Here is a 13,722-nt window from a genome sequence, read left to right on the forward strand (position 1 = left end):
ATCAGATATTTGCTTTCCAGATATTTTCTCCCATAATGTAGGTTTCTATAGGTTGTCTTTTGACTTTACCAATAAAGTTCTTTGCATAAAAGTTTTAAATTTGGATGAAGTCCCATTTATCTGTTTGGTTTTTTCATTTGTTGCTCATGCTTTTTGTGTAGCATCTATGTAACCATTCCCTAAAACAAGGTTCTGAAGATCTTTCCCTATATTTTCTTCTAGGAGTTTTAGAGATTTGGTTCTTATATTTAGGTCTTTGATACATTTTGAGTTGATTTTTGTATTTGGTGTGAAGATGGAAGTCCACCTTCATTCTTTTGCATATGGCTATCCAGTTTTCCCACCACTATTTGTTGAAGAGACTTTTCTTTCCCCATAAAGTAGACTTGGCAACATTGTCAAATATCAATTGACCTTAGATATGAGAGTTTATTTCTGAACTCTGAGTTCTGTTCCACTGGTCTATGTGTCTGTCCTTGTGGTAGTACCACAGTGGGTTTTTCCGTTTTGTTTTTGTTTTTGTTTTTGTTTTTGTTTTTTTAGGTACTGAGGATTGAACCCTGGACCTTGTATATGGGAAGATGGTGCTCAACCACTATGTCACATCAACTCCCTTGGGTTAGTTTTTTTTTTTTTGTTTGCTTGTTGTTTTTTGTTTTTGTTTTTGTCTTTAGGACAAGTCCTTTTATCCTTGGTTAAATATATTCCTAGATACTTGATTCTTTTAGTTGCTATTATAAATGGAATTTTTACCTTGGTTACTTCTGATTGTTCTTTACAGTGTATAGAAACACTATTGAATTTTGCAGGTTGATCTTGTATGCTAGTCCTTTTCTGAATTCCTTTTTCTTATTAATTAATTTATTTTTACTTCTAGTAGCTTTATTGTGTAGTTTTCAAGATTCTGTGTATATAGGATCATGTCATCTGCAAATTGGGTAGGTTTACTTCCTTTCAAATTTGGATGTCTGTCATTTCTTTTTTGACTGTTTGCGTTGGCTAGAATGTCCAGTTCAATGTTGAATAACAGTGGCCCCAGTGGACATTTTTGTCTTGTACCTAATATTAGGGGGAGCTTTACTCTTTCACCAATGAGAATGAGTTAGCTGTGGGTGTTTTCATAGATGCTGTTTATCATGCTAAGGATGTTATATTGCATTCCTAATTGAGGTGTTTTTTTTTTAATAAAGAAGGATGATGGATTTTGGCAAATGGCTTTTTTGTGTCATTTGCGATGATCATGTAGTTTTTTCCCTTCATTCTATTAATGTTGTATATTGCAGTTAGTGTTTTTTGATTGGATTGTATCAAATGCTTTTTCTGAATCAGTGAGCTGATCATTTGTTTTTTCCTTCATTCTATTAACGTGGTGTATTACATTAACTGATTTTCTCATGTTGTGTATCTAGCTTTGGTACTAGGGTGTTACCAGCCTCATAGAATGAGTTAGGAAGGGTTCTTCCTTCTTCAGTTTTTTGTAAGAGTTAGAGCAGTGTTGGTGTTAATTCTTCTTGGAATGTTTGGTAAATTCACCAGTGAAGCCATCTGGTCCTGGGCTTTTCTTTGTAGGAGGTATTTGATTACACATTTGTGAATTTTCCAGTTCTTTCCTGTTAAGGATTTTTATATCATGCAAGTCTTCTATTTCCTTATTGATGTTATGTCTAGAAGTTCTATCCATTATTGAAAGTGATATGTTAAAGTATCCTCCTATTAATTTAGATAATCTATTTCTCCTATCAAATCTGTCAGTATTTACTTCATATATTTTGGGATTCTCCTCTTAGGTGCAAATTTATTTGATTGCTATATTTTCTGGTTAAATTTACCCCTTTATCAATGTATAATAACTTTATTTTTCCCCATAATATTTTTTGACATAATGGCTATTTTATCTGATATTGGTATAGCTCTGTTAGTATAGACATAATGTCTATTTTATCTGACATTAGTGTAGCTCCAGCTCTGGTTTGGTTTCTACTTGCATGATATAAATTTTTTTCTATTCTTTCATTTTCCACTGCTTATGTTTTTAAATTTAAGATGATTTTTTTTGTAAGTAGCATATAGCCGGGTTGTGCTCTTTTAATCCATTCTGCCAATCTCTGCCTTTTGACTGGAGAGTTTAATACATTAATCCATTTGCATTTATTAACTACTAATAATGGACTGTATTCTCCCACTTTTTCTATTTGTTCTTTGTAAGTCTTATACCTTTTTTGACCTTCAATTCTTCCATTAATGTCTACTTTCATATTTATTTGATATTTTGTATTGTCCCTTTTTCAGTCTCTTCTCATTTCTTTCTGGATAAAGTTTTCATATATTTTCTCTGTGGTTACCAGGAGTTAAAATTTAGCATTCTAAATATAAAACCATCATTTTAGATTTATACCAATTTAACTTTAATAGCATATACATATACTGTTCCTATACCTCTTTATCCCTCCACTTTTTTTTGGTATCTGTTACCACGTATATCCTTGTACATTTTATGTCAAAACTATAGATTTGTCGTTACTTTTTAATTTTTTTGGAGGTATCCTGTATTGAACCCAGGACTTTATACATGGGAAGCAAGCACTCAACCACTGAGCTACATCCTAATGAGAGTTGTTGTGTTTTATTTGTTTGTCTGTTTTAGGAGGTAGTGGGGATCGAACCCAGGATCTCATACAGGGCAGGTGGTCACTCAACCACTTGAGCTACATCTGCTTCCCTCATACTTTTTTTTAATAAAGATTTATTATTTATTTATTTCTCCCCACCCCCTTTTTATTTACACTTGCTCTGTCTATTTATCTTCCTTGTTTCTTGAGGATGCACTAGGAACCGAACTCAGGACCTCCAATGTGGGAGGGAGGCACCTAATTGCTTGAGCCACCTCCGTTCCCTGCTTTGTTGTCTCTTTCATTATGTTTTCCTTCTTGTGTCTCTTGTTGTGTCAGTGGTGACATTGTGTCTATGGTGACATTGCACTGGGAACCTCCACTCCCCACTTTCTTGTGTCTCTCATTATGTTTTTCTCCTGTGTCTCTTGTTGTCAACTTGCATGCCTGTCTGTTGAGCCAGCCCTCTGTCTCTTTAAGAGACACTGGGAACCGAACCAAGGACCTCCCATGTGGTAGGTGGGAGCAAGGAGTGCCGTGCCACACAGGGGTCCACATAGGGCAGCCCCACACACAAGGAGTGTGCCCTGTAAGGAGAGCTACCTAGCGTGAAAAAAGTGCAGCCTGCCCAAGAATGGTGCTGCACACAAGGAGAGCTGACACAGCAAGATGACGCAACAAAAAGAGACACAGATTCCCGGTGCCGCTGACAAGAATACAAGTGGGCACAGAAGAACACACAACGAATGGACATAGAGAGCAGACAACTGGGGGGGGGGGGGCAGGGCAGGGAAGGAGAGAGAAATAAATTAAAAAAAATAAAATCTTTAAAAAATAAAAATAAAAGCAGTGGCAGGCTGGTGGTGTGACTCAGGTGTTGAGCACCTGCTTCCCACATGGGATGTCCTAGGTTCGGTTCCCAATAACAAGCAAAACAAACAAGAAAACCAACTCAGGAGGGCAAAAAGTGGCTCAGTGGCTGAGTGCCAGCTTCCCACACGAAACACCCCAGGTTCAATCCCTGGCCCCTACTATGAAAGAAAGAAAGAAAGAGAGCGAGAGAGAAGGAGGGAGGGAGGGAGAGAGAGAGTGAAGGTGGGAGGGGGGAGGAGCGGTAGTGAGGGAGGGATTGTGACTGGTGATCAGATTGCAGCCCTTATATCTCGGGGAACTAGATGTTCATTTCCTGCCTTGGCACTATTGAGCTGTGCCAGGGACTGAGTTGAGTACCTCATTGCACTTGCCTTGAGGCAGAGGCATAGGTGATGGTGGCTGCTGCATGGAGAGTGAAATTCACAAGTATTTACTGTGATGTACCAGCCTCTTCCTTACCTCCTTCCCTGGTTGCTGTGTTCTGCTATACTCTGGAGATTCAAAATAGTTGATTCTGACAGTTCTTGCCTGTTAATTGTTGTCCTAGTGGATGAACCGATTCCTGAGGCTTCTTACTCTGCCATCTTACACAGTCTTTCTTTGCTATCATTTTTGATTGGTGTTTACCCAGTTACTTCAGCCCTTTTACTGTGTTCTGGGTCTCTGCAGAAGACTGCCTTGCCCATTTTTGCTAGTTGTTCAATGATTCTGTGGGGGATGGAACCCTGGCATGTCTTCTTATTACCAAGACTTCTTATTTTGTAATAAGTTAGCCTTACAGAAGAATTGTAAAGATAGTACAAAGAGCCTTCACCCAAATTCCCATGATGTATCATCTCACATGATCATGGTAGGAAAATCAAACTTAAAATGTTATTGGTACAATACTATATATAATCTTTTCATCATGTTTGATTGTCACATTTCTTTTAGTTTCCTACAATGTATGACAGTTCCTCAGTCTTTCCATGTCTTTCCTGACACTGATGCTTTTGAAGTTAGGTATTTTGTAGAATGTTCTTCAATCTGTATCAGTTCCCATGATTAGACTGCAGTTATAGATTTTGGGGGAAGAATATCACAGGAGTGACGTGCCCTTCTCATTGTATCATATCAGTACTACAGGATATCAGTATGTCTTTGTTACTGGTGATGTTAACCTTGATCACTTGGTTAATTAGTATCTTTTGGTTTTCTCTACTGTAAAGTTATTTTATCCTTTCTGTATTCTATTTGTTATAAGCAAACTATTACATTTTAAATTATAATATATATCAGTGTGCAGTCCCTCAGTCTTAGTAATAGTAATAATAATAATATAATAATAATAGTGCTACCAACAACTGCTACCACTTTGTCTGCCATATGTAGTTCTAAACATATGTATTTATCTCTTTTTATCTTCATGATACCCCTGGGAAAGAGGCACTTGGTTTCCACCTGGTTTACAGCTGAAGACTCTGAGTTCTTAATGACTTGCCCAAAGCCCAACAGCTAGAAAATGATGGAGTCATATCCTAACTTAGCCTGACTCAAGGGCTGGCATTTAACACTTGCCATATGGTTACTGTCAGAGATTAGGATGGTGTAGCAGTTTGATGTGGTTATGAATTCCAAAAATAGATATTGGATTATGTTTGTAATCTGGTCTGTACCTGGGCATGATTGAGTGATGATTAGGGCTTTGATTGGGCCATGTCATCAGGGCTTTGAGTCCCTGCTGGACTCATAGATAAAAGGCATGGCAAAGGACAGAGTTGGGAGATTTTGATGTTGGAGTTGTGATGTTGGAGTTTGATGCTGGAGCCTTGAACTGGAGCCCCGGGAAGTAAGCTTACAGAGGAAAGACAAGCAGACCCCAGAAAGGGAGGACCAGAGCCAGGAGAAGAACACAGAGGGAATAGAGATGGCTCCTTAGACATGGCAGAAGCCCTGGAGAGAGACAGAGCTGTCCACCTGATAGTCTACAGCTGACCTTGTGGAGAGGCGCAAAGCCTAGAGAGCCTCATAGTCTTCAGCTGACCTTGTGGAGGAAACAGAGGAACTGAGCCCAGAGGAATCCAGGAAGCCTGAACCCTCACAGATGTCAGCATCTGCTCCAACATATGGAAATAGACTTTGGTGAGGGAAGTAACTTATACTTTATGGCTGGCTATCTGTAAGCTCCTACTCTAAATAAATACCGTTTATGAAAACCAACCAATTTCTGGTATTTTACATCAGCACCCCTTTGGCTGACTAATACAGATGGAGTTGCTCTTGTATTAATATTTTGCCAGAGAAAACAAACAAATGCTATATATATTTGACAATTCTCTCTAGTTCTTTCTTTAAGAAACTAGTTTTGCTTTGTTTTGTTTCTTCTTCAGGAAGATTTCTTGTGTGACTACAGAGTTTTAGTAGGTTACACATGACAGTAACATTACATTAAAATCCTGGGAAATCCAGAATACTTTTGGAAACACCAAGTATCTCTCTTTGAACTTCTTTCAAAAATATGACTGAAGGTTAGCACTGAGTATTCAAAATAGAAAACTGCTGTTTGGGAAGGAGTAATTACTTAAGGAATGACACCAAACTTTTTCCTCCCTGGCTTTTATTAGTCACTTCTAACAAGGGATATCTGTGTTTGTCTGTATATGTCTAAGCCCCACATGTTCACTTTTGTTGGCCACACTAATGATTTCTCTGCTACACAGTCAAATGTGTCTCTGTGAATAGCCTGACTCAGGGGATGGTAATTGCAGTTTAAATCATGACTCAATATCTGTGAGCCCCTCTTCTAGGAGTAGCAGAGCCACTGAAGGTCAGGCAGTGTGGGTGGACATTTGCACAGAGCCCCTGTGACTCACTTGACAGCCTACCTTTCTGAGAGAACTAGCTCTAGGTGCCTGCAAAAGTTCTATTCATCTCCCTTCCCTGTTTGAACATACCTTGTAGATTGGGTATCCCCCAAATCATTGAAATCACGCAACTAGGTGCCTTGAATGTGTCCGATCTGACAAGCTGTCCAGATATTAGTGCTGTTTTAAAAACCAAAATGTCTTGTTTTTAAATGTCTCTTGTATGCTTGTTCATATGTACCAGGATCTCTAGCTCAACCAAGATACCAGTTGTCACCAAGAGCCTACTTAGAGAGGTATACACATCAAACGAAGGATGTGTTTCCTTTAGGATGGGACGAAGGTGACTGGAATAAGTCTGATGCATAGTACAATAAATGGAAACATTTAAGAGTAGGACATGGGGGGTGGGGAGTGGGGTATATGGGAAACTTATGTTTTTTAACGTAACATTTTGTGTGATCTAGTTATCTTTTTAAAAATAGACAATTAAAAAATAGGACATTATTGGGGAAAGTTATAAGAGACGTTAGGTTTATGGGTGAGTGGTCTAGCCTTAGAAGTCGGAGGACTAAGGATTAGTCTCTTTCTTAGATATGGTTTTCTACACATCCATTATAGGGAAAATGTTAAGAATAAAAAAATAAAAAGAAAATAAAATTGGCCCATTTCTACCACCCAGAAATAGTTAACTATTTTATTTTGGCATAATTTTTCCTCCTTCCCACTCCCCCTCTCCCTCCTTTTCCTTCTCCCTCTCCTCCACAAATACATCTGTGTCCTGCATAATTCATGTAACACTGGATCAAGGCTTTTCCCCATCATTTAAAGAAAAAGACTTGGCTGACTTCATAGGAGGAAAATAACTCATTTTAAGTCCCTTAATATATTTTGGTGAGGATTGACATTCTTCCTTATTCCAATGGTTTATATATATTTACCGATAGAGATTGTTACTTTTTCTACTGTCTTCCTATAAAATCTGTTACTAAGTAAGCCTCTAATTTCAGATGTGCTAAATGATGCTATATTTGATGAAGATCATGATGAGATGGTGATTGTGAAGGACATAGATATGTTTTCCATGTGTGAACATCACCTAGTTCCATTTATTGGAAAGGTAAGGTGTTCTTTTTTTGTTTCTTTTTTCCTAACAAATTTTAAAAGCCTAATGAAAGTTTTAAAAATGCGAACAATTATGTTTATAATTGTCAGCTGCTAATTCCTAACATCCTTGATATTTAGAATTAGATATACAAGTTTACTCTTTATCAATCCAACTAACCTAACAGGCTGAAATTAAAAAGAAACGCAATTTAAACATGGAAGAATAAACACACGTTTGTGAATGAAAAGAACATAACATTGTAGCAGAAGAACGTCAGGACAAACATTTCCTATTAAATATCATGTTATAGGTTAAAATAATGAGGTTAACGGGATTTCCCCCTCCCTAGATCGCTGCTGCAGGCCCTGAAAACCTTTGCCCTTTATTTTGGCTGAATAATGTTTGATCTAAGATATACTTACGTAAGTCAGGACATGAGGAGGAATGATTTCAGAATTTCTTGTGACACAGGTTATAGTGTTAGTAGATTTGTTTCTAACCCTTTATGTATTAGGAAAGAAGGACTCTAATCCAAGCTGGATGATATGTTATCTACTTGTTGTGGTTTTGTGTAACTTTTAGAATATGTTGGTTTTGGACAGAGTTGCTCTCCTATCCACCAGTGTCATAATTTCAATTTCTGATTTTTTATTAATAACTTTCAAGCAGAAGACTTTTAGGAAATAGTACATGAGCACTTATATAGCCATCACCTAAATTTAGTAAATGTTAATATTTGCTTCCCATTTTTTGTTAAACTATCTTTTAAAAAAAAACTTTTTTCTTATTTTTTTATTAGAGAAGTTGTAGGTTTGCAGAAAAATCATGCAAAAAATAGAATTCCCACCCCTCCCCACAGATTTCCCTCTTAATAATTTGCATTAGCATGGTAATTTTGTTACAATTGATGAAAGAATACTGTTGTAATTGTACTTTTAACTATAGTCCAGAGTTTACATTAAGGTTCACTCTTTGTGTTCTACAGTCCTATGTTGTTGTTTTTTTTTTATTCTAGTAACATTTGAAACCTAAAATCTCCCCTTTTAACCACATTCAAATATTTAATTCAGTACTGTTAATTACATTCACAATGTTGTGCTACTGTGATCACCATTTATTAACAAAACTTTTCCATCGCCACAAATAGAACTTCTTATAGATTAAGATTAAGAAATCCTTTACAGAATTTCTTTATTAGATTTCTTTATAGATTAACACTCCATTCCCTACCCCACCCTGGTAATCTGTATTCTAGTTTCTGACTATGAATTTGTTTGTTCCAATTATATCAGCGAGGTCATACAGTGTTTGCCCTTCTGTGTCAGACATATTTCACTCAACATGATGTCTTCAAAGTTCATCCTTTTTGTTGCATGTATCAGAACGTCACTCTTTTTCACTGTTGAATAATATTCCATTATATGTACATACCACATTTTGTTTATCCATTTGTCAGTTGATGAACTCATGGGTTACTTCCATCTTTTGGCAATTGTAAATAAATAAGGGCGCTATGAACATTGATGTACAAATATCTGAATCCCAGCTTTCAATTTTTTTGTGTGTATACCTAGAAGGGGGATTTCTGGATTATATGATAATTCTAAACTTTCTGAGGAACTGCCAAACTATTTTCCACAGAGGCTGCACCATTTGACATTCCCATCAATGATGAACTTGTATTCCCAATTCTACACATCCTCTTTAACATTTATTTTCCATTAAAAAAACAGTAGGCATTTTGGTGGGTACTCATGGTTTTGAATTCATTTCCCTAGTTGGTAATGGTAGTGAGCATTTTTTTTCATTTGCTTATTGGCTATTTGTTTATCTTTGGAGAAATGTCTATTCAAGTTTTGCCCATTTTTTCAATTGAGTTTTTATGTCTTTTTGTTGTTGGATTGCTGGATTTATTTACATATTATTGATTTTAGACTTTTATCGGATATGTGCTTTCCAAATGTTTCCTCCCATTCTGTAGGTTTGTAAATTTGATGAAGTTTCATTTATCTATTTTTTTGTTGTTGCTCCTGCTAAGAAACCATTGCCTAACACAAGGTCCTGAAGATGTTTTCCTGTTTTCTTCTAGGAGTTTTAGGGTTTTAGTTCTTATATTTAGGTCTTAGATCCATTTTGAGTTGACTTTTGTATATGGTGTGAAGGAGGAGTCCCCCTTCATTCTTTAGCATATGGGTATCCAGTTTTCCAGCGCCGTTTGTTGAAGAGACTATTCTTTCCTGCTTGAATAGACTTGACAACATTGTCAAAAATCAATCGACGTTAGGTATAAGAGTTTATTTCACAGGGCTTCCACGAGAGACTTTCCCATGGGAATGATGAGCTCATGTTTCAGAATCTGATGTGACAACTCACTTCCTTCCTGTCCTGTGCACAGGCAGGTCAGCTGAAGCACAACCTCGATCAGTGCATTCAAGATGCTGTAATCATGTAATGTACTTATGCATCTGATAATTGAAAAAACCAAATGCCTCATTAATTGCATGTCATACTCACTTCAAAAACATATGAACTAATTCAGAAAAAATATATTAAAACATGCATAAATTTTACCTAGGTTAAGAAATAAAAGGATATACTTAGCAAAAAAAAAAAAGTTTATTTCAGAACTCTCAATTTGATTCCACTGGTCTACATGTCTGCCCTTGTGCCAGTACTATGCTGTTTTGATTACTGTAGCTTTGGAATAAGTTTTAAAATCTGAAAGAGTGAGTTCTCCAATTTCGTTCTTCTTCTTAAATTGTTTTTGGCTATTTGAGACATCTTACCCTTCCATGTAAATTTGATGATTGGCTTTTCCATTTTTTCAAAGAAGGTTGTTGGAATTTTGATTGGCATTGTGTTGAATCTCTAAATTGCTTTGGGTAGAATTGACATCTTAATAATATTTAGTCTTCAAATCTATGAACATGTAATGTTCTTCCACTTAATTAGGTCTTCCTTAATTTCTTTCAACAATGTTTTGTAGTTTTCCATATATAAGTCCTTTACATCCTTGGCTAAATTTATCCTAGGTATTTGATTCAATTAGTTGAATGGAATGGGAGAAAAAATGGAAATTTTTTTCATCTAATAGTTTATTTCTGTCTTCTTCAGAATGTTCATTATTAGGTTATAGAAACACTACTGATTTTTGTATTGATCTTGTAACTTGCCACTTTGCTGAATTCTTTTATTTTTTCTAGTAGCTTTCTTGTGGATTTTTCAGGATTTTCTATATATGGGATCTTATTATCTTCAAATGGAGAAAATTTTACTCCTTCCTTTCTGATATGGATGCCTTTTATTTCTTTTTCTTACTTAATTGTTCCAGTACAGTGTTGAATAGTAGAGGTGACAGTGGCTATCCTTGTCTTGTTCCTGATGTTAGAGGAAAAGCTTTCAGTCTTTCAACATTGATTATGATGCCACCTGTGAGTCTTCCATATATGCCCTTTACATGCTGAGGAAATTTTTGGCATTTCCCCCTTCCTCCCTGCCCTGCTGTTTTTGCTGTCTGTGTCCATTCACTGAGTGATCTTCTGTGCCTATTTCTCTTTTTGTCTTCTCTTCTTGTTTTTCTCCTCTAGGATTCACCAGGATTTGATCCTGGGGGCCTCTGATGTGGAGAGAAGTTCCCTGTCACTTGTACCATCTAAGTTCCTGGTTTCTGTTGTGTCTCACCTTGACTCTCCCCTTCTCTCCCCTTTGTCTCTCTTTTGTTGTATCATCATCTTACTGTATGACTTACTTGTACAGGCACTTGGCTCGCTGCACGGGCACTTGCACACCTTTACCAGGAGGCCTCAGGGATTGAATCTGGGTCCTCCCATATGGCAGGCAGAAGCCCAGTCACTTGAGCTACATCTGCTTCCCTCTTTCTACCTTTTATCAAGTCGTTGTAGGTTTCTATCAAGAAGGGGTGCTGGATTTTGTTCAAATGCCTTTTCTGTGTCAATTAACATGATCATGGAGGTTTTCACCATCATTCTATTAATGTCACGTATTACCTTAATTGATTTTCTTATGTTGAGCCGCCCTTGCCTACCTGAGACAAATCCCACTTAATCATAGAGTATAATTTTTTTAAATGTTCTGTTCAATTTGGTTTGCTAGTATTTTTGGAGGATTTTTGCATCTATATGCATAAGGGATATTGGTCTTAGGGTATTGGTGACTTTACAGAACAAGGAATGGAATGTTCTCTCCTCTTGAATTTTTTGGAAGACTTTCAGCAGGATTGGTGTTATTCTTGAAATGTTTTCTAGTGGTGCCATCTGGTCCTGGGCTCTTATTCTGTAGTTGTTGGACATTTTCAATTACTATTTCAACCTCCTTACATGTTATTGGTCTGTTGAAAGTTTTTTCTTCCTGAGTCAGTATAGGTACTTTGTGTGTTCTTGGGAATTTGTCCATTTAATTTAGGTTATCTAAGTTTTTGGAGTGGAGTCGTTCATAGAATCCTATATATTCCTTTTATTTCTATGGGGTAAGTAATACTGGTCCATCCCCCTCTCACTTCTGATTTTAGTTATTTGTGTCCTCTCTCTTTTATTCTTTGTCAGTTTAGCTAAAGGTTTGTTGATCTTTATTGATCTTTTAAAAAAGCCAACTTTCAGTTCCATTGATTTTTCTTTCTCCTTTTCAGTCTCTATTTCATTTACCTCTTCTCTAATCTTTATTTCTTTCCTTCTGCTTGCTTTGGATTTAGTTTGCCCTTAACTTCTGGATCCTTCATTTGTGAGGTTAGTTCTCTGATTTGTGATATTTTTTGTTTCTTTTATTTTTTCCTTGGTTAATTTTTTCTTAGTTTTAGTATGTTTCCATTTTCATGTGCCTCAACATATTTTCTAATTTCCCTCGAGATTTCTTCTTTGACCCATTAGTTGTTTAAGAGTGCATCATTAATTTCCACATATTTCCGACTTTCCAGTTCTCCCTCTGTTATTAATTTCTAGTTTAATTCTACTGTGGTCAGAGAAGATACACTTGTACAATTTAAATATTTTTTAATTTACGGAGATTTGTTTTCTGACCTAACATATAGTCTATCCTAGATAATGATCAATGTGCAATAGAGAAGGATGTGTATTTTGCTGCTGTTGGGTGAAGTGTTCTCTCTATATATCTTTAGGTCTAATTATTTTATATTGTTGTTCAAGTCTTCTATTTCCTTCTATTTCCTTATTGATCTTCTGTCTCGGTGTTCTATCCATTATTGGAAGTGGTGTATTGAAATCTCTTATTAATGTAGAAATGTCTATTTCTCCCTTCAAATCTGTCAGTATTATTGTGTCATATATTTTGGAGCTTTGCTGTTAGGTGCATATATATTTATAATTATTATGTTATTTTGGTGAATTGGCTCCTTTATCAGCATATATTGACCTTCTTTGTCCCTTGAAACAGTTTCTGACTTAACTTCTATTAATATTTTATCTGATATTAGTATAACTACCCCACATCTTTTTTTGTTACTAGTTGCATGGAATATTTCCCCCCTCCTTTCACTTTCAACCTTCTTATGTTTGAATTTAAGGTGAGTCTCTTGTAAACAGCATAGAGTTGGTCATGCTTTTTCTATCCTTTCTGTCAGTCTTTTAACAGGAGAGTTTAACCCATTTACATGTAAAGCAACTGCTATTAATACAAGATTTTCTTCTGCTACTTTGCATTTTGGTGTTTGTAATTCTTATACCATTTTTGGTCCCCTAATTTTTCTATTAATGCCTAAATTCTTATTTATTTGATTTTTTTTTTTTTTTGGTATTGTACCATTTTGAATCCCTTCTCATTTCTTTCTGGATTTTTTTTGTTTTTTTGTTTATTTTCCTACATATGTTATAGTTACCATTGGACTTAAATTTAACATCCTAAGTTTATAACAATAGCATTTGATTTTTTTTGTTATTGTGTGGTTTTGGTTTTTTTTGAGTTACTGGAGCTGAGGACTGAACCCAGGACTTCATATATGGGAAGCTGGCACTCAACCACTGAGCCATATTGGCTTCCCTGAGTTGGTGTTTTTGTTTATTTTGCTTGTTTTTTTTTCTGGAGGAACAGGAAATCTCCATGTGGGAGGTGGGTGCTCAACCGCTAGTGCCACATCTGCTCCCCAATCCCATTTGATTTGACACTGATTTAACTTCAGTAGCATATTCAAAAAGTATTCCTATATCCCTCCATCCTCCTACCTTTTTGTTGTATTTGTTATAGATTATATCTTTGTATGTTTTATGTCCAAAACCATAGATTTATCATTACTGTTTATGCATTTACATCTTAGGGTCTA

The 13,722-nt window shown here is 36.1% G+C and overlaps 1 protein-coding gene across 1 annotated transcript in view; it reads left to right on the plus strand.

The window, feature by feature from the left end:
• Nucleotides 1-13,722, plus strand: part of GCH1 (GTP cyclohydrolase 1) — a 72,591-nt gene that overhangs the window by 36,507 nt on the left and 22,362 nt on the right. The window contains exon 2 of the mRNA XM_004472778.4: nucleotides 7,336-7,445. Coding sequence (XP_004472835.1) covers nucleotides 7,336-7,445 — 110 coding nt within the window. The remainder of the gene's footprint in view (nucleotides 1-7,335; nucleotides 7,446-13,722) is intronic.

The sequence above is a fragment of the Dasypus novemcinctus genome, chromosome 3 (genome assembly GCF_030445035.2).
Source record: "Dasypus novemcinctus isolate mDasNov1 chromosome 3, mDasNov1.1.hap2, whole genome shotgun sequence".
Classification (NCBI taxonomy): Eukaryota; Metazoa; Chordata; class Mammalia; order Cingulata; family Dasypodidae; genus Dasypus; species Dasypus novemcinctus.